We start from the raw sequence: 21,717 nt of genomic DNA, 5'->3' as shown, positions 1-21,717 counted from the left end.
TTGCCAAAGTCACAGGCATTGCAGACTTGATGAAGGCTTTTGATAGGGTGGATGTAGAAAGGTTGCTTCTGGCTGTGAGAGAGGTCATTGCTCTAGATGGTCATCAAGAAATCCAATAAGAGTTAGTGAAACCTCTTTGCCAGTGAGAAGTGTTAGTACAGAAATTGTCTTCATGGAGAGTGGCCAGGGCAAGTGGTATGGATGTAGTTAAGGTGAGGCTGAGCAAGCTTGTGATGAAGAAGGGGATGAAGCTGAGAGATTTTGATGAGGAAAGATGGGCAGGAGGATTGAGTGGAGCATAAGCCTGTATAGGTTGGTTGAGCCAGAGACCTATGCCTATGGTGCATGCTGCATTTAGAATGACTTTGATTGGGGGGTCAGGATTCAGGTGTGGGATAGTGACAACAACCCAGTGATCCATGAATGAATTTTGCTCAAAATACCTTATGGCCAGTAAAATAAAAGACACCTTTTTTATGCCAGAAAGTGCATCAGAATCATCTGAGCATTTTAGTATCTTCCAAAACTAATGAAGAATAGGTTTGGGATAGAGTATAGACTCTCTTTCAAATAATGTCTTACTTTTAGCCAATTTGTAAATTTAATAATTAGCACGCAGTTGGAAGAATTGTACATTGCTCCTTTTGATAACACGGTGAGGGATTTGTCTATTTGTTCATTGGGTTTTGTTGGAATTTTGAAAATGTCAGGAATCTACACTGTTAGCTCAACTGTAGGCTGTGGGTTCAAGTTCTAATGCAGAGAGTTGCACATGCAACTCAGGCTAATACTTGCTGGGTGGCATTAAAGTCATATTGTGCCTCATAGTCTGATGTCTTAGCTGATAAACTGAAGCCCCCCAGATGCAATTAAGTGGCTAAAAGGGCGAAGGAAAGGAAGCAATGGAACCCATGGCTATCTCTCAGAAAAACAGAGAGATTTGTTGTAGTTTGTAGGAATTTACTGTGTGGAAAACTGGTCGCCAATTTTTCTATGTAATTTGGAAAATGCTCTGAAGGATTATCAGGAGTCTGCACCATAGAAGACTTCTGAAATCCAAGATCTTTTTAAGATCATTTATGAAGATTTTTTTTTACGTCCCTAATTTATTTACTGTTTTGCACTGAGTTACACTTGGGGACTGAACTTCACTTTTGAGGCAGCAAAGGGAAGGCCAGTAATCCTCTTTGTGCCCAACAGAACCTCCTAATAAGTAAACCAAAAAAAACCCCTAAAAAATCGCAGGTGCTGGAAATCTGAAATAAAGGCCAAGTTTGTTGGAAGTACACAGAGGGTCAGGCAGCATCTGTGGAAAGAGAAAGAGTTAATGTTTTAGGTTTTTGACCCTTCGTTGGAACTTAAGAGTTAGTTCTTTCTCAATCCACTGAGTAAACCTAGCATTTTCTGCAGTGAAGTGATTTCATTTGATGGAGTTTGTTAAATGGGACTGGATATTGTACAGTTATAGAAACTGCTGTGCAGTTTGACAAGGAGAAAACAGTGACTGAGGACTAGGTAACACAGAAATTTCAAACCTTTGGGAGAAGATAGGCTCCACTAACGATTATTCACAGTTTGTATTCACTAAAGTTTAGAAGAACAAGAAAGAATCAAGTTGAAACTAACAACATTCTTACCAGAATGACAAATAATCTGCGAGAGGAACTCAGCCGATCAAGCAGCATTTGTCAGACTAAAGAAATTTTCAATGTTTTGGGTCAGAACCCTGCATCAGGGCTGAATATGAAGTGGGAAGGTGGCCTGTATAAAGAAAACAGTTGCTGAGCAGAAAAATTTAGGAGTACAAGTCCATAATTTACTGGTTGGTGATAGGCTGGATAGGGAAGAAGGTATTTGGCACACTGACTTTCATCAGTATAGGAGTTAGGTTGTTCCATTTCAATTGTACAAGGCATTGATGAGATCACATTTGGAGTACTGTGTTTAGTTTATCCTGTTAACCTTAGGACTCACACCACCAGGTTCAGGAACAGTTACTACTCCTCAACCATCAAACTCTTGAACCACAGGAGATAACTTCATTCATCTACACTTCCTCCATCATTGAAACGTTCCCACAACCAGTGGACTCACTTTCAAGGACTTTTCATCTCATGTTCTTGATAATTATTGCTTATTTATTTATTATTATTATTATTATTATTATTACTTTCTTTTTGTATTTGTACAGTGTTGACCTTTGCACGCTGTTTGAATGCTGAAGTTGGTGTGGTCTTTCATTGATTCTATTATGCTTATTATTCTAAGGATTTACTGAGTATGCCTGCAAGAAAATGAATCTCAGGGTTGTATATTGTGACATATGTGTACTTTAATAATAAAATTTACTCTGAAGTTTGAAAAGACATTATTAAAATGGAAAAAGTGAAGAAAAGATTTAGGAGGATACTGCCAGAACTTGCAGGTCTGAGTTATAGGAAGAAGTTGGGGAGACTTGACTTAATTCCTTGGAGCATGGGAGATTGAGGGGTGACCCTTTGGATGTGTATGAAGGGTATAGGTAGAGTAATATACGCAGACTTTTATCTATGGAAGGGACACTAAAAACTTGAAGTGAAGGATGAAAGATTTAAAATAGTGTTGGCAAATAGTGCAGGCAACTTCTTCATGTGTATATGGAATGAGCTGCCAGAGGAAGTGGCTGAATCAGGTACGATAATGATATTCAAAAGATATTTGTATCTGTACACGGATAGGAGGGATTTAGAGGGATAGGAGCCAAATGTGGCAAATCAGGATTGATTTAGATGGACCTTCAGTCAGCTTGCACAAGGCAGAATGAAGGGATCTATCACTGTATGATTCTATAAAAGGCATAAAAGATATAAATGGCAAAAGAACAAGAATATGATGTAGAGACACAGGATCGGCCATGGTTATAGTCAGTGATGGGGTGAATTAAAAGGCTTGAATGGATTTTACTCTTATGTCTTTTTTGCTGTTTGACCTAAAATGTTGGTAATTCTGTTTATGGAATTAGGGAAGACTGAGAGTCTTTATTTTAAATGCGTCTCCTGAAATTAATTTTCTAAAACTTCAGATGCTTGGCATGTTCTCGCGCTTGTTCACCCAAGTCAGCTATCCCATCTTTCTCTTCCACCACGTTCCAGACATCCTCTCCTCCATCACCTCCTCGGGTTACTTGAATGACCATGACGCCATGGCAAAAGCGATCCAAGAAGCACGACAAATGAAGGAACAGCTTCGTAGAGAGCAGCAGGCACTTGACGGGAAGGTTGCAGTCATTAACACCCTCGGCCTAAATAACTGCAGAATGGAAAAGGTCAGTGTGAATGTCTGGGCATCATAGAGTGTGATTCATTTTCATCGGAAGTCCTGTTCATTTTATTGCTGCTTGGTTGTATTTTCTGTAACAATGCCTCTTTTTATGAAGAGAACCAAGCACAGTCCCAAGGTTCACAACTCCTCCCCACTTGATCACACTTAATGAAATTTAACATCTGATTCAGACTGGGATGTGCTATTTTTAGTACAAAGGCTTCAGAAATAAGTGGAATTCAAAAGAGCTAGCATCAACTTTGTTTACATATTTGAGAGAAGATATTGCCTAATTTAGTTTGGACTTACTAATTAAATTTGTTCATGCTTTGCACCAAATAACATTATTATTTACAGCCCAGAAAGAGATTTTGTAAAGCATGCATTAGCCTGTAAAACATATTGTTGCTGCTATTTTTGCAATCCTGAGACTTTTCTTTTAAGTAATGTGTATTTTTAAGCAGAGACAAACAAATAGAAATCTCAGTGACTGCCACAGCTGCCCTCTATACCGTGATCCCATTTAAAATCTAGAAGTGACATGCTAATAATGTATTTATATAATTTTTGACCTATTGGTGAATGAGATTTCAATAAGGCTTCGGCTGTTTGTTTTAAGAAAGTGAAAGAATGGGCAAAAGGACACAGATGGCAGCTTACTGGATGTGACTGTGAGATTTGGGAAATGTCATTTAGGTAATGAGCTGTCAGAGTGAAATGAAGATTGCTGGAAACAAATGATGTAACAATAAAGGGAATCAGATTGTCATTTGTGCTTCTGCAAAGTATTTTAAGTACGGACTCTGAAGGCGTGAACATTACCAGCAGGGAAGTTATTGACCCTCCTTAGTTCTCCTTGAAGTGTTGGTTCTTGCGGCCACCATGAACCTCTTCAGGAAGGGAACGGTGTTCTGGGACACGTTCCCCAGCTGCAGCAATCAAAGGGCAGTAACCATGAAAGCTGTGTGACCTGAGGGGAGTTTCCTATGGCAGGTGTGTCCCCACAATGCATTCGTTTTTTAGGGGTCCGAGAGGCTTTTGTGGGTAGGTAAAAGTGAATTATGATGGGAAAGTGGAAACACATAATGACCAAACTGGTCCAAGGTCAAAGAGTTTCTTCCCCAAAGGAAGCTGGTGAACCACTGGGTCTTATATTTTGCAGTAAAGCCCATGATGGAGCTGGCCGAGTTTACAACCCTCTGTAATTTTTTTCAAAATCTTGTCCAGTGACCCCTCCATACAGTGATGCAACTAGGTAGAATGCTCTCCTCATTACGTCAGTAGAAATTTGCTAGAGTCTTTGGATATACTGTGGAGAAATAAATCAGCTAATTACAACATTTAGCATAGATAAGCTTAAGGCGATGCTCAATAAGTACCTGAGGGAGAAGTATGTAGGTGTAGATGAAAATGAAGATGTCATCATAGTGGGCTGAAGGGCCTCTTTGTGTGCTCTTCTCTTCTGGGGTCTGTGGAACTGGGGAGGTTCATGTACTCCCAACATATACAGAATCTACATACATTCCGTAGATTATATAGCACTGAGATTGGTCAGTGAGCAATATCAGATCCTGTTATCTGCTCCTTGGATGACTGGGTTGGATGGGAATATCTAGGATGGGCAGCACTGTTGAGCAAGGAGTCTGCCATTTTCAGCTGGCGATGTTGAGGAACCATTTGCCAATGGGCAGAACAGCATTTCTGAGATTTCCCAGCCAAGGACACTAGAGCCCCTGTCTCATGCTTCTGTGCCCAGCAACGTTCCCTGCTGCACATCTCTACCTTAAAATGCAATACCCTGCCAATTTAAAGGCTGACATTTCTTGCTCAACATTTCTTGTAGTAAATCCATGCATTTTAATTTTGTATTTTTCCTCGCCTGCCCTCAGCTGTTCCCCCATGCTGAATCTCAAGGGGCACAGTGTGCTCTGGGCTCAGTATTGTTCTTCACTTGTAAGGCCAGATATTTGATCATTGACAGCATCACAGCCAACCCTTGACTGTAGAGGTACATGTCCACAGACATATACACTCAAAAACAGCTCCCTAGGCAACCATCGTTGGAAGGAAACCTGGCTGATCACACTGCAAGCTGAATGTACTGCAATGCACACTGTTGGACCTGCGAGCCAGTGACAAGACTGGCATGCTTTGTGCATCTCCAGCTGCCTCTGAGTGAGAAGCTGGCTGCTACAACTGTTGCTATCCATGTCACAAAGTCAAAAATTTGTACAGCACAGAAGCAGGCCATTCAGCCCACCACACCTTTTCCATTCTCTTTGTCTATACAAATCCCATTTGCCCACGTTTGGACCATATCCTTCTGTGCCTTGCCAGTTTAAGTGTGTTATGTCTAAATGCTACTTATTGCCCCGATTCCTCTAACTTTGCTGGCAGTACATTCTAGATAACATCCATAACTCTGTTTAAAAAAAAATCAATGTATTCCTTCTTACCTCTCACCTTTACATCTGACCTCATGTTTTTGATACCTATACCACAAGGAAAAACTTCTGCCTGTCTGCCTTCTCATAATCTTACACATTTATGCCAAGTCACCACCCAGCCCCCTTTGCTGCAGGGGGAAACCGTCCTAGCCTCTTCGGTCTCTCCCCTGAGCTAAAGTCCGCTGTTTCAGGCAAAATCCTGCTTGCTCTCCAGCACAGTCACGGCCTCTCTATAGCATGTTGACCAGAACTACATGCAATATTCCAAGTGTAGCCTAATATAGGCTCAGCCCTAGTATGGTGTATCCAGCAACTTGCTACCTTTCCTTCTCTGAGTATTTTAAGCAATCCAGTCCTGCAGGGTAACCCTCTGTGACAGGACTAAGTTGCCCCTTATTTGTGTGTCTTGCTGCATCTTGTTCTGCCTTGGCTGTTTCGTTAAGGAGGACCACTTTCTGATTCCAAGAGCTGAATTTCAACTGTGTCGTACAGTATCTAACCAGCCTAGCTGGGAGAGGGTTAAAATATAATAATGATTAATCACAAGAGATTCTGTAGATGCAACAAGCAACCAACACAAAATGCAGGGGGAACTCAGGCATCATCTATGAAGAGGAAAAAATCAGTCCATGTTTCAGACTGAGACCTTTCATCAGGATTAATTATCATTAATCTTTGTATCTCCTATTAATAGCTTTTAGAGTAATAGTTGGTCATTCTGAGAACATATTTAATATATCAAAGTAAAGGCTATTTTATTTTTAGAAGATTTCCTTAAAGAATCTGGATTTCCATCATGTTACGTGAAGGAAAATCTTCTCTTTAATCAGCGCGTTAACCCTCTATTAGTGAGCATCATGCATAATTGTTGTAGGGAGCACTTGTAATCAGAAAAAGGTTCTTAACCTCTTCCCGCACCAGCTGTGGTAGGAGAGGGGGAATAAGACATGGCAAGAGACGCTAATAAAAAGTGACTTAAAATGTTCCTTGGAAGCTCCAGTAAATTGCAGTTATTTGTTAAGTATATTCAAGTCAGCTGTAGATACAGCAGTTGGCAAGTTGAGAAAGCATCTGTACTTGGTTTCTAAAAAAAAAAGAGGCATGGATGCATTCTGCATTCCCATGTGCTACCAGCTGGGAATTGTCAAATGACAACCAACAAAATACTTTTGGACAGAAAGCCTTCATTTATAGCTTTATGTACTCGCAAACCAGACTCTGCGGTTTTGATTTGGAGCCCATGAAAATGTCTTTGATGGTATGGAGATTCCTCTTCATGAAGTCGCCAGCACGAATGCATTGTAGGTTGTAGGTTGTAGTTACAGATCAGTCATTCAAAACTAATGGCATTAATTGTCCTGACTGCTTGTATCGCAATGCACTGTATTAAAATAATCCAACCCCTTAGTCTTGGCAGTGCAAGTTAATCTTCTTTAATACAGATCAGCTGTTACTCTCCCACATGACTTCAGGCAGAGCCAGGCGACTATTCACAGTGTTTTGATTAAGTTACAAAAGTACAACCATCTGCCTTCACATCTTTCTCATTCAATCACTTCTCTGCCGCTCTGTTTCTGTTGCACTTATTTCCAAGATTGTCCTGAAAGTTTTGATATGGCTAGTCAAGCCTAATGAAATGTGGCTGTCCACCGTGTCACATCCTCTCAGTCACACACACACATACACACACACACACACACACTCACACACTCACACACACACTCACACAGTCACACACACACACACACACACACACACACACACTCACACACTCACACACACACACACACACTCACACACACACTCACACACACACACACACACACACTCACACACACTCACACACACACACACTCACGCACACACGCACACACGCACACACTCACACACTCACACACTCACACACTCACACACTCACACACTCACACACACACACACACACACACACACACACACCAGTTCAGCAAAATATTCCGGATGCTGGGTATCTGAAAGGTAAGTAGAAATTGTTGGTAGTAGTCAGCAGGTCAGAGAGACTCCACAGAAAGAGAAAGAGTTAACTCACAGGTCGCTTGGCCCAAGAATTTCATTACATATATCAGTGATAATAAACCTGAACGACACACCGACACAGGATATCAGAGGAACTCAGCAAAGCAGGCAGCACCTAAGTCCTGATGAAGGGTCTCATCTTGAAATGTCATCTGTTTATTCCCCTCCAAAGATGCTGCCTGACCTTCTGAGTTCCTCCAGCATTTTATGTGTGTTGCTCAAGATTTCCGACATCTTCAGAATCTCTTGTCACTGCTAATAAACCTGATTCTTTCTATTCAGAGGTATTTTCATCTTCACTGAAGTTGCTTGACCTGTTAGGTATTGTCAGCTCTGTGGTTGATTGGTCTGTGGATAGTGAGAATGGTTTGACAGATTCCTGACCATTGAGATAGACTGTTACCCTGGTCAACAGGGTCTAGAACCAGATGATCCCAGTTTAAGGAGAATGGCAAAAGGACCTAGGGGAAAACTGGTAGGAACGAGGCTTTCTGAAGGGAAGTAAATAAGCTCATGAAAGGGGAAGCATAGGGATGAGGAGAGAGGGGGTGGATCACCTAAAATGAGAATGGTTGTGTGTCACTTTGTTTAATATGGGGAGGCTAATGCATGGGCAGCAACCACGTGGTCCTTGGCAGGTCGGCATCAGTGTCCAGTGTCATGGAACGCAAGATGACTGGGACCCTTCCTCCTGCCCTTGTGTTGTATCTTCAGCCTCTGCCAGGTCTTGGTTGGATCATTCGTTGTCTGGTATCTCCTCTTTGACTAAACGCCAGACAGCATCGCCTGCCCTCAGGATCCCAAAAAATCAGAAACCTCTCTGCCTTGACAAGATGGCAATCCTCAGAGAAAGATGAGAAGAGGGCACTGAACAACTGTTCCCACCGAAATGCACTTTAAAAATAAGTATGGGTTAGATGAGTGTCTGTGACTTGTGAATATCCATGAGTTCTATGATTTTTCTTTTCTGTGTGTGTTTGTATGAGGAACACACAATACATTGATTGGTTGTTATCACCCCAGATGCACAAATTACCTGTCCGATTGCCTACACGTCATTGGATGACTTGAGACAGTGAATGGTGCTGTATCACAGTGTTACCAACAGTGAATGCATGGGCTGCTCATTAAGTGGAGGATGTCAAGGCAGTGGGATAGGCTAGTTTTGGGTATGATAAGTGAATGCATTTTGAGCTGCTGTGTCTCATTGTATTTACAATGTCTGTTGGACAAGTGGGTGGCCTAGAAATCCCAGTGCAACAGGAAGCATCAACACACAGGGACACGCCCAATGAGCATTTGTAATGTCTCCATTGGTACAGTGTTTGGTTTGGTTAAGTTCAGTGCTGCCAAGACGTGGGAGTTCCCCAGTCATGTTAATGCAACTGTAAAAATAAGGGAAGAAAATGCTGACATTCTAAAGCTGCAGCAGAAAGCAGTATTGCTAAAAATATGCTTCTCCTGTTCAACAATGCCAATACTTTGGGTCTAATGTAGAAGTAAGTTTGATGACGCTGTAGTTTAAAGAATGAGGGGGTTCTCATTGAAACCTATTGAATATTGAAAGGCCTAGACAGAGTGGACATGGAGAAGCTGTTTCCTATAGTGGTGGAGTCTGGGACCAGAAGGCACAGCCTCAGAATAGAAGGATATCCCTTTAGAATAGAGATGAGGAAGAATTTCTTTAGCCAGAGGGTGGTGAGTCTGTGGAATTTATTGCTGCAGGTGGCTGTGGATACCAAGTTATTGTTTATATTTAGAGCGAAGGTTGATCGGTTCTTGATTAGTAAGGTTAAGGGGAGAAGGCAGGAGAATGGATTTGAGAGGGATTACAAATCAGCCAGAGACTCTGGGCTGAATGGCCTAATTCCACTCCAATGTCTTATGGTCTTTTAAAGGAAGCTGATTTATCTCTGTAACCTATTCTCATTTCTTGTCAACTCCACTGACTCCCCTGTGATCCAGACTAATTAAGAGTGTCCAATTAACGTACTGGTGCACCTTAGGGATGTGGGCTGGAACCGGAGTGCCAACAAGGAAGATGTGCAAACTCCACACGGACAGCAGCGGAGGTCAGGATTGAGCCCGCGACCTTGGGGCTGCGAGGCCGCAGCACTAAATCTAGTATTAAATATAGTATTGGTGTTGGTGGCCATTGTTATGCATGCACAGAGCAAGAAGCTGGATTAAATGTTTTATTTATTTATTTAGAGACTCAGTGCAAAGTGGGCCCATCAGCCCCTTTGAAACATGCCACCCATAAACCCTGACAACCCCTCAGATTTAACCTGAACCTCGTCAAAGGACAATTTGCAATGACCAATGAGCCTACTAACCGGTACGGAGTTGGACTGTGGAGAAAACCAGGGCATCTGGAGAAAAGCCACACAGACGGGAAGGTACAAACTCCTGATGAGAGGATCCGGGACTAAAGTCTGAAGTCCGATGCCCCAAGCTGTAATAGCGTTGCACTAACCGTATGTTAACCACGGTACACGCCGGACAACTTGCAAAGTGGGAGCAACGAACCAGACCTGCCAAGACAAAAAACACGTGTGCTCAAAAGCCCAAGGGCCTTCAGCTTTTCGTAGGCCAATTGATTCACTGCGCAATCAATCAGCCACATGTGCTCTTGCCACATTCTTGCAATCGATCCAGTACAGTTCAACTATGAGACATAAAGCCATCTGGTTCACAATATCAAGGGAGGAAGTTTGTTAACCCCCTCGCTGATTAGTAGCTCCAGACTCACCACAGTTGTTGATCGCTTATCACTTTCTGAACTGGTCCAGCCACTCGGATCGGGGGTATCTTCATGTGAACGTTGGATTCCAGCTTTTGTAGTACTGTGAACAAGCACGAATAGCATTCATGTGTGATGATCAATTGAATTGTTATCAACCAAGGCTTTCCCTTATCTAATGCTCCACAGCTCCAGGAACCTTGGATTCCCGCATTCAACCCACGCAGTCGGCACATCTTCTGCTGTAACAGTGTGGATTCCCCACAGTACTCGGGCTGGTGTAGTTTGCTGGCAGAAGATTCAAAGCAGATTTCATGGGCGTGTAAGAGAGGATAAGCTTTTGGCCAGTTGGCCTTCATCAGACTGAGTATCAAAGTTGCTCTGTTACATTGGAGTTGTACAAAATGTTGGTGAGGCCACATTTAGAATATTACATTCAGTTTTGTTAACCCATAGGAAAGATGCCTTTAAGCTGGAAAGCGTGCAGAAGAGATTTGTGAGGAGGTAGATTGGTGTGTTATTTTATCATTGTCGCATGTTTCATGGTACAGTGAAAATCTTCGTTTCGCATGCTGTTCATTCATTGCGATGGTGATTGGAGACAGTACGAGGGGAAACAGTAAGAGAATGCAGAACAACAGGGAAAATGAAGATCAGGCAGTCAATCAGGTGAAAGCTCTTCTGATATGGATTGTGAGAGCAGGAGTCCATCTTAGCATACTAGGGGACCATTTAATAATCTTATAGCAGTGGAATAGAAGCTGCCCTGGTTGTATGTGGATTCAAGCTTGTGTATCTTTTGTGGGACTTGACGGAATGAGTATTGGAGAGAAAATGAGCAGGTTGGTATTTTTTTTCCATTGTTGCACAAGACAATGAATGGTGATCACTTTAAGAGATGTATAAAATCACGAGGGGTATACAGTCAACATGCATAGCCTTTCTCTCAGGGATGGGGAATCAAGGATGTAGGGCATAGGTTTATAGGGAGAGGGGAAAGATTTAATAGGAACCTGAGGGAAAACTTCTTCACCCAGAGCGTGGTCCGTAAATGGAGTGAGTTGCTAGGGGAAATGGCTGAGGCAGGTATTTTAACAATATTTAAAAGGTACTTGACATGTAGAAGGACAGGAAATTTAGTGGGTTATCAGCCAAACATAAGCAAATGGAATGAGCTTAGATGGAAACCTTGGTCAGCATGGACTATTTGAGTTGAAGGGCCTGGTTCTGTGCTGTATGACTTCTATGGTTCTGTGGTTCTTAGTTGGAGAGAAGGGGGAATGGGACTGATGGGCTGAATTGCCTCTGTTTTTAATCAGTAGGTAATGCATCGCTAGCTCTTGCATTGTCGTGACCTGACTGTCTGCCTGCACATCCACCAATGCTCATGGCCAGTTAATGAAACGGTGCCTCCTATTGTACTTAATGAGCAGGACTGTAGCTATGTTTGGTATTCAGATAAGTTTTCTGTGTCTATCCTATTTGCTGTATCTATGCCAACAAGCTACAAAGAACACAATTATATTCTATGTTATTTACAGCTAATACATCTTTCTTCGGTGTCATTGATGATGGGAATTGAAGTTACTGATTTGTAATGTAACCGAAGGCCATTCAGTCCATGGTCAATGATGGCTCCTGGCAGAGCAATGCCATCAGTCCCATTCCCCCTATCTTTGTAGAGTCATAGAGCACTACAACACAGAAACAGGTCTTTTGACCAATCTCAACCATGGCAAAACTACTAATCTTCCTAGTCACATTGACCTGTACCCAAACCATAGCCTTTCAAACTCCTCCCATCCATGCACTTGTCCAAATTTTCCTTAAGTGTTGAAATAAACTCAGATTTACCACTCCCTCTGGCAGCTCTCACCACCATCTGAGTGAAGCAGTTCTCCCTCATGATCTTTTTAAACATTTCACCTTTCACTCTTAACCCATGACCTCTAGTTCTAGTCTCACCCAACCTCAGTGGAAAAAGCCTGCTGGCATTTACCCTATCAATACTCCTCGTAATTTTGTATACCTCTATCAAATCTCTCCTCATTCTCCTATGTTCTCGGGTATAAAGTCCAAACCTATTCAACCTTTCCCTATAATCAAGGTCTTCAAGTCCCGGCAACATCCTTGTAAATTTTCTTTAGTCTCATTCAATCTTATTGATATCTTTTCTGTAGGTAGGTGACTAGAACTCTACACAATTCTCCATCTTCAACTTAACATCCTATCTCTTGTACTCAATACTTTGATTTATAAGGCCAATGTGCCAAATGCTCTCTTTATAACCCTGTCTACCTGTGACATCAGCCTTATTTCCTGTAGTATAGAAAGGTATTTTCTCTCATATGCCCATTTACTCCTCTTTAATTCTTTTGTCACTTATGTACACCAGTGACAATCTATTAACCTGTTTTTGGGATGTGGGAAGCAACCAGAGTACCCCAGAGAAACCAGCACCATCACAGGATGAACATACAGACTCCACAGAAATGGCACCTGAGCCCCCGATTGAACCCAGGACTATGGAGCAGTGCCAATATCACCAGGCAAATGCTAACATGGAATCACCAGGAAAAGTGCCCAAATAATACCTGGCACCATGACCTTGAAGCTGACACCAAAAAGATGGGCTACACCTGGAGACACTTGAGTGAACAGCCCAGGACAGAGGACACTGGCAAGCTGCTGTCAGGTGCCACTGCCCCATTAGGGGTGATGGGCTTATCATCTAAATTAACCGTGGAGCAGTAAAGCAGCAGCATTCTCCGCTGCCCCACAGTATCACTCTCCTCATGCAGAGTAACATTGCCATTATCCAGAGGCTGTAACAAAGACATTTTCTGTACCTGGAAAGCTGCATTAATTCAGTGCAGGGGAGGGGTATACGCACCAGTATTGTACCAGATGTCCTAGTGGTAATGCTCTGCTGTATATAAGCTCCAGTGCACCAGAAGACAATAAGATATAGGAACAGAATTAGGACAGTCAGTCCACCGAGTCGACTCTCTCATTCAATCATGGCTTATTTTTAAAAATCAACCCCAGTCTCTCGCTTCTTCCATAATCCTTAACTCTCTTACCAATCAAGAACCTGTCAATGGCTGCCCTTCGTTGCAACAGATTCCACAGATTTGCCAGCCTCTGGCTGAAGAAATTCCTCCTCACCTCAGTTTTGAAGGGATGTCCCTTTATTCCGAGGCTGTGCCCTCAGATCCTAGGCTCGATCTCTTGGATGCTAGACTTGGGCCTGCCTTGAGAAAACCTGCACCAGTATCTTCCCCTCCTTATGTCCACCTCTCTAGATTTAGTGAAGGAATCTGGAAGGTTTTGCAATTGGTTGATGGGGTGTGGGGGGGGAGGGGAGGGGAGACAGAGAGGGAAAATTGAATGAGGTGGTCTGGGAGGATTGGGCCTGAAGGCATGCCAGAAGTGGCATTAGTGAGAGGTTGGAAGGGGCATTAAGGGAGGAGCATTTATGGAAGGAATGTTATTGGTTTGATACATAATTGAGCAACAGGATATTAAGATGTTTAGCTTTATTAGTTGCATGTACATTGACACATGAAAACATACAGTGAAATGTGTTGTTTGCATCAAATCAAATCAGCAACAAATGTGTTGGGGGGTAGCCCACAGTTATTGCCATGTCCTTAGTATCAAAAGTAGCAAGCTCACAATGTACTAACCCGAACCCTAACTGGGCACCTTTGGAATATGGGAGGAAACTGGAGTACTGAGAGGAAACCCAGGTGGTCACTAGGAGAATGTACAGCAGTGATCAAAATCGAATCCTGATCAGTGATTGTTGGTGCTGTAGAGCACATACACTACCATATCAGCCCACATCTAGCAGTATAGCATACCAGTCACATATCAGGCATTTTGCAACCATTAGTAGTAATTCCACTTTATTCCTAATACATTTCCATCAAACCTCCCTCCCCAGATTCTACCTCTCACTACACACAAAGGGTACTTTAAAGTGCCTGATCGATCTCCCAACTCCCAAGTCTTTAATGTGGTGGAAACCAGAGCATCTGGGGAAAATGCAAGCAGACAAAGTCATGGTCACGTTTATTGTTTAATCTCAAGTACATGTACGCATAGGTGCAATGAAAATCTTACTTGCTGCAGCATCACAGGTACATGGAAACACAACTTTCATAAGAAAAACCTAAATTACACATAAATTACTCAAAATTATACAAGATAGAAGACAAACAGAACAAAAAGAAACAGAAGTCTGTCATAGTGTAAAGTGGTCATAGTGCTTCTGAACTGAAGTAATGATTCAGGTGTGCATGTTGGTTCCAGGAAGCAAATTGTTGAAGGAAAGTAGCTGTTCTTGAACTTGTTGGTGTGGAAATTCAGGCTTCTGTGCCTCCTGTCCAATGGTAGTTGCAAGAAGATGACATGGCCCGGACGGTGGGGTCTTTGATGGTAGATGTTACCTTTCTGAGGCAGTGCCTCATGTTGATACTTTTGTTGGTGGGGAGGGTTGTGTCTGTGATGAGACTGTTACTCACTGCAGCATTATGCATTCCTGCGCATTCAAACTGCTGTACCAAACCACGATGCAACCAGTCAGGACACTTCCAACTGTGCATCTGTAGAAGCTAGTTAGAGTGTTTGGTGGCATATCAATCTTCCTTTAAATTTGACAAAGGTTGCAGACTCCAAACAGAGAGCAGCTGAGGTCAGGATTGAACGTGGTTTACTGCGAGACAGTGTCTCTCCTAGCTGTGCCGTGAAGCTACCCTAATGCTGGCAGCTAGCAAGGGATGGGCATGAACAGGAAGTAAAATACCCAAAGAGGTCCTACCTCCAGGTGACTAACAGCACAGACCCTACAGTAGGGAACCAGGTAAGCGTGGTCCTTTTAACTAACGCCAGAACAAGACTTAGCCATCAATTTGAGGTCTATGATGCTGTGAGTATCTCAGGGGTCATGTCATCATCTCAGGGACTGTATCACCCTCTTGTAGTTACTATTGAACAGGAGGTACGAAAGCCTGAAGTCCCACACCGCAATGTTCAAGAACAGTTACTTTCCTTCAACCAATTGGTTCCTGAAACCAACATGCCCAATCCTAATCACTGGTTTAGCACAGAAACAGTATAATCACTTTACACCACAATACATCCTTAATGTCTTAAGCATCAAGGATCAACTTTATTCACCATATACAGTACATTTACCTGTATTTCAATGCATGATACTGAAATGTCCCTGCCCAGCAGATTATAGACAAATCCTCAGTTGTGGACATCCTATGCACAAAGGATCCAAACACTAAATCCAATAAGATTTGCCATTGAACTCCATTATTTTACATTGCTGTGTGTTATAGAATTTCAAGCCCACTGACTTTAACCCAATCAGGATTTGAATGGTGCTGTTATTTGCTCCTATTGTTTGCATGTTGTACGTGGTTTTCCCCTTTCTTAGCGCAGTGGTTGTGGTCTTTCTTTTCTTTAAATTGAGTTATTCGTGTTTCTTGCTTTCTGTCTACCTGTAAGCAAATAAATCTCACAGTGTATAATTTATGCATTCTTTGATAATAAGTGTACTTTGAATCTTATGCACCATTGGATAGGACATACAGAAGTTTTACTTTTGTTTGAAGTGAGATGGGTGAGGTTGAAATTGAAGCTCAAATTTTCATAACTGGAATCATAAACAAATGTGGATTATCAGCCTGTCTTTCCCATACTAGCTCATTGAATAAGCAATTCAATTAGTTACACATCCTTTTTTCAGTTCTGAAACCCATCAAGACTTTACATTTTAAGAATGTTGGGTGTTCAGATGTGGAAACAATGTACCAGTAAATGTCCAGGAACTATTTTTTTGTAATTTTACCTTAACTTCCCCATTTCTTTGTACTTTATGCTTCTATTTGCAAAAAAAAAATCTCATGTGCATTTTTTTTTGTTTCAGCTTATGGTGCAACTCTTTTGAGTTCAGGCTATTTTAAATCCTGCACGTGCTACGGGCTTCCTGCTAACTGCTCATCCCAGGCAGAGGATGCTGTGGAAGATTTGATGGTGGCTGGGCAGTGAGCTACCTCACAGATTTACATTTATATAATGCCCTGCACATCATTCACAGTGTTCTTCAAAGAGCTTTTACAGCCAATTAAGTGACTTTGCTGTGTAGGCAGTTGTAATGTAGAAAGCATGGCAGACAATTTATATATAACAAATGTAGTTTATTCTTAAACTAAAGTGTGATTCTCACTCGCTTCTTTAAGTATGTTTAAGAGAAGTTTCCATATTGTACTTTCTGAGCCAGAACTTTTATTTTTCTACCTTGCTTTAGACTTATTTTGTAAAATTAACTGGTTCTCTAGCACGACCAACCACTAGATTTAATATTAACTTAATTTAAGAATATTTATTATGTCAGCAGGTTGGTAATGAATTTTCTGCTCAGCTTTGTGCAGCTGAAAACAACATATGTATTACTGGTATATTTAATGAGCTGAGATTATGTTATGCTATTACTTACTGAATATTGAACTCTCTACCCACCCACGTAAACCACACCTTCAGCTTGTGAAGGACTAGAATCAAATCAGGTCCACTGATGCTGACGTGAAATGCACTTGTAATTCAATACTGATGCAGAATTTTAATTAATTTAAATGATTTTCTTTTTAATCTCTTCTCGGCTAGTGTTGCAATTGTAAAAAAATTATCTCACTGATCAGAGAGTAAATTTTTTCAGCAGACTTTTGTTTTAATTCTATCGGTAAACATATTTCCAACCTTTGTGTCAGACTGTCACTAAGCTATTAGTCTTTAAAATTCAGCTTGTAGTTTTGCCCATGTTACCATTTTTGTGAATTACAATAGGGGAACTTGTGATGCAAATATTTAAAAAAAACCTCAGATGCTGGAAATATGAAATAAAAACAGAAAATGCTGCAAACACTCAGCAGATCAGGCAACATCTGTGGGAAGGGACCAGCCAACATTTCAGCCAAAGTCTCTTATCAGGATAGTCCTGAAGGCGCTTCAACCTGAGCCGTTAACTATTTCTCTCTCCTCAGATGTTGCCTGATCTGCTGATTGCTTCTGCTATGTTTTTATAATTTGTGATTTTTGAAAAGTGAAGGAGTGGCCTTATATTACGTCTTTTAAATGTATGCCATATTGCAGTTGGGAAAAGGAGTCCAAGTTAATTTGGCAGATGCTTACCCCTGATACCAATATTGTGTATATTTACATTTATAAGAAGTTAAATTTCAAGCATGCTGATAAAAATGAGCCAGAATTTTAAGAGGTTTTAGCTGAGTTTGAATGGTAGAGAAAATCAGACAAATAATTCCACCCATCTATGGAAAGGACGCTGTATGAGAGTGTAGCAAAGAAATTGTACACGGACAGTTGAATTATGCATGGAATTCCCAATGTCGTGATGGCTGTTTGTTTTTCTTTTGAAAGACAGGATCATGCTGAAATGTATAAAGACTGGTGAAGTTTGACATTTGATGCTGTTTTTAGGTGTGCTTTTGAAACAATGAACTTGAGTTGTGAGGTGGCTCATGGGAAGCTGGCCCCATATGCGACAGTGCAATGAATGAGGGAAAATGGGCCTTTTTGCATATTTGCTAAAAATACAAGCTGTTCAGCTAATTTTGATGATGACATTATTCTTACAGTGTTTCCTGTTTTTAGCAATAATTGAAGGGGATCTCCACTGAAAGGGAAACAGGCAAAGAGGGTTGATGGTGAGGGGGAGGGAGATGGACTGATTCCACTCCCTCATTAGCATGATATCACGGGTTCTGTGAAATGCACTTGGTACCAAGGTTGGATGTTGCATTGGACGAGGTGTGGTAGTAAGAAATGCGCAGTAATAAAACATATTTCTCTACAATTAATAAGCTTTTGTTCTAGTTTAATGCATAGATACTGACTTGCGGCCTTGCTACACTGTGATACAAATATAAGGTGGAAAGCAAAATTAAGATTCAGAAGTTCATTGGACTTTCTTATGGAAGCTTTAAGCCCTGGAGTCAGAAAGTCGAATTTAGCATTCCCTAACATAGACAAATGTTTGCAAGGGCACTCCCCGCCTTTGGTTCACAGAAAATGTTGCTCTGTACCTTGCTGTCTGCAGGGATTTAGTCAGATATTTGGAACTTCTTATTTTCCTAATGTGTACTTACTTGAAGGCAAGCAGCAAACGACACAGAGTAAAAGAACGTGGCTCATTTAGACTGGTATCAGAATTATTTTATCTGCAGCTGGTTAGCTTGACACTGTCGGTTAGGAAGCTGTAAATTCACACCTTTTAGTAACTGTGAAACTTGCCTGTATTTCCCTTGCAAAAAAAAATGGCTATAAGCAGTTTGCAGGCTTCATATATTCAAACTGTTAAATCAATCAGACACTTCCTTTTTTCACCCCTAGAGCTCTGTGCAGGAATTTGCATCTTGTGGTTTAACAAAGGGTTTATTTGTAACAATATTTATTCCAGTATGGTAACTGAAGGCCCCTTGGTGTTTCACTTCGGTGTTGCGTATGATACTTCTTCTGAGTACTTCTTTCAGCATGGATTCTGAATTCAGTCTGACAGTGACCAGAGTTGACTTAATGTGGATGTTTAATAAAACGCATGTCAGTTCCAGAGCTAGTTACAAATGGCAGTAAGTACCTCAGTGACAGCCCTGTAATAAGTTCACATCCATCATCAGCTTGATGCACTGGTAGCTCATTGACGGATGAGGTGGCAGAGATTAACCCTCCAGTTTATAGACTGTCATCCTGGATGGTACGTAATGATTACTGCAGGCTGGTGCCTTAAACTACCTGCGTCCACTTTTCTACTTCTTCAATTTTTTCGGGATTTGATTGCCACGGGCACTGTCTACGTTTATTACCCACTCCACTTGTCTCCGAATCGAGTGGTTTGTGAGGTTTGAGAGAGCCAACCTCATGGGATGGGCCTGCACTGACAGGCAACTTCCCATGCTGAAGAAGATTACTGAGTCAGATGGGTTTTTATGATAATATAGTAACTTTCTGGCTCATTAGTCATACAGCACGGAAGCAGGCAGTTCGGCCCATCAAGTCCACACTGGCCACCAAAAACCTGGTTACACCAATTCCAACCTGAATTCTGCTTTATTTATACATGTCTGCAGTGTGCTTCTGTGGCTTGGAGTAGAATTTAGGATGATAATAAAATCCTGGGCCCATCAGATCTGGCAGGAACACATCAGGAGCAAAAGATGACGGGAAGAAAGAGGCATGAGGGTGAACAATTGGGTGGGAGCCAGGGAGTGATTCATTTTCAACAATTTTCTATTTTTGGTTTGGTTCTCTCAGTCCAACACATTCAGGGCTTCAAGGGTTAAATAACGTGAAGAATTTGCATCATTTTGCCTTGTAAACCCTTAGGCCCTGAATGGTGACATCATTTGCTGATGGATTTAGGTTTTGATTCCGTAGGCTACTTGGATATCTCAACCAAGGACAAGGGCAGACAGCACATGGGAACAATCCCAGTCAGGTCTTTGGACCTGAGGAGGAAACCGGAGCACCTGGAGGAAACCCACGTGATCGCAGGGAGAAAGTAGAAACTCTGTTCCATCATGCAGATGGTGCTGGAATTGAACTCTGAACTTTGGAATGCCCCAAGGTGAGCATGTGCAAAGGCTGAAGATGAGGGAGGTCAACAGAAACCTTTAATGCTAAGATTCATAGACTTGTTTTTGGTGGAACAGCACTGCATATTCCACCAGGGCTGTCTCCAACCTGATGCCATATACACTGAATTCCCACACTTCTGGTAACTGCTCCCCACTCTCTCTTCCCCCGCTCCCTTTTTCTTTTCTCTATCTTCCTGCTGCACCTGGTCCCCATCATCCTATATCTTTCCAACCCTCTACTCTCTCCCACTGGTTCCCCATCCCACCACCCATCCCTTACCCTATGCTCCACCTTCTCCTATCAGATTCCAAATTCTTCAGCCATCTCTCACTTCCACATCACCTCCCAGCTTCTGATATCATTCCCACTCTTCCACTTCGGCCATCTTCATGCCAGCTCTCTCACTTGGATCCACCTATCATCTGCCTGCTCTTCTTCCACCAGTTCCCTTCACCATTTTATACTTGCTATCTTCCCTTCAGATGAAAATTCTTGACTCAAAACATCACCTGTCAATTTCACTTCACAGATGCTGTCTGACCCACTGAGTTCCTCCAGCACTTTGTGTGTTGCTCTAGATTCCAGCACCTGCGGTTTCTTTTGTGTCTGCATAGATTTGTTTTGGGGTGTTAAGGCAAGTAACTAGACTGATATTGAATCTAATTGAATGTAGGAACAGGCTAAAAGAGTTAAATAATGTCCTGCTCTAACTTATAATAAATCAAGTCAATGCAAACACGAGGAAATCTGCAGATCCTGGAAATTCGAGCAACACACACAAAATGGTGGTGGAATACAGCAGGCTAGGCACCATCTATAGAAAGAAGTACAGTTGACGTTTTGGGCTGAGACCCTTGATAATTAGGAGGTTCAATACATATTTCATAAAAAATAGTAAAAGGCAAAGTTTTAATTGTTTCAGTAGGGTTATTTTGGGGCTCCATGCCTAAGAAAGGATGTGCTGGCATTGGAGAGAGTTCAGAGAAGATTTAAGAGAATGATCCTCTGAATGAAAGGGTTAATATGTATATGAGGAGCATTCAATGGTTCTGGTCCTGAACTCGCTGGAGCTTAATGAATCTCAATGAAATCTACCAATGAAAAGGCCTATCTAGAGTGGACATGGAGAGAATGTTCCCTGTAGTGGAAGAGTCTGGGACCAGAGGTTCAGCCTCGGAATAGAAATTCCTATTAAAACATAGATGAGGAGGAGTTTCTTCAGCCAGAGAGTGGTGAATATATTGAATTCATGGTCACAAACAGCTGTGGAGACCAAGACAGGTTCTTAATTAGTAAGGGTATCAATTAGTAAAGGCATTAAAGATTATGGGGAGAAGGCAGGAGTACGTGGTTGAGAGGGATAATAAATCAGCCATGATCGATGGGCCGACAGCCTAATTCTGCTCCTATGACTTATGATTATTGCGCAGACAATGTCAGTGAGTCAGTGAGCAGTGGGATAATATAAAAATCAAAGTGGCTAGAAATGAGGCAAACATCTGGAATGGG

The 21,717-nt window shown here is 41.8% G+C and overlaps 1 protein-coding gene across 5 annotated transcripts in view; it reads left to right on the top strand.

The window, feature by feature from the left end:
- sox5 (SRY-box transcription factor 5) overlaps positions 1–21,717 on the top strand; it is a 385,467-nt gene that overhangs the window by 314,276 nt on the left and 49,474 nt on the right. For all 5 annotated transcript variants that reach the window (XM_059987684.1, XM_059987685.1, XM_059987686.1 and 2 more), the window contains one exon: positions 3,132–3,304. In XM_059987684.1, coding sequence (XP_059843667.1) covers positions 3,132–3,304 — 173 coding nt within the window. The remainder of the gene's footprint in view (positions 1–3,131; positions 3,305–21,717) is intronic.

This window comes from Hypanus sabinus, chromosome 13 (genome assembly GCF_030144855.1).
Source record: "Hypanus sabinus isolate sHypSab1 chromosome 13, sHypSab1.hap1, whole genome shotgun sequence".
Classification (NCBI taxonomy): Eukaryota; Metazoa; Chordata; class Chondrichthyes; order Myliobatiformes; family Dasyatidae; genus Hypanus; species Hypanus sabinus.
This window is presented reverse-complemented; position numbering and strand designations above follow the sequence as displayed.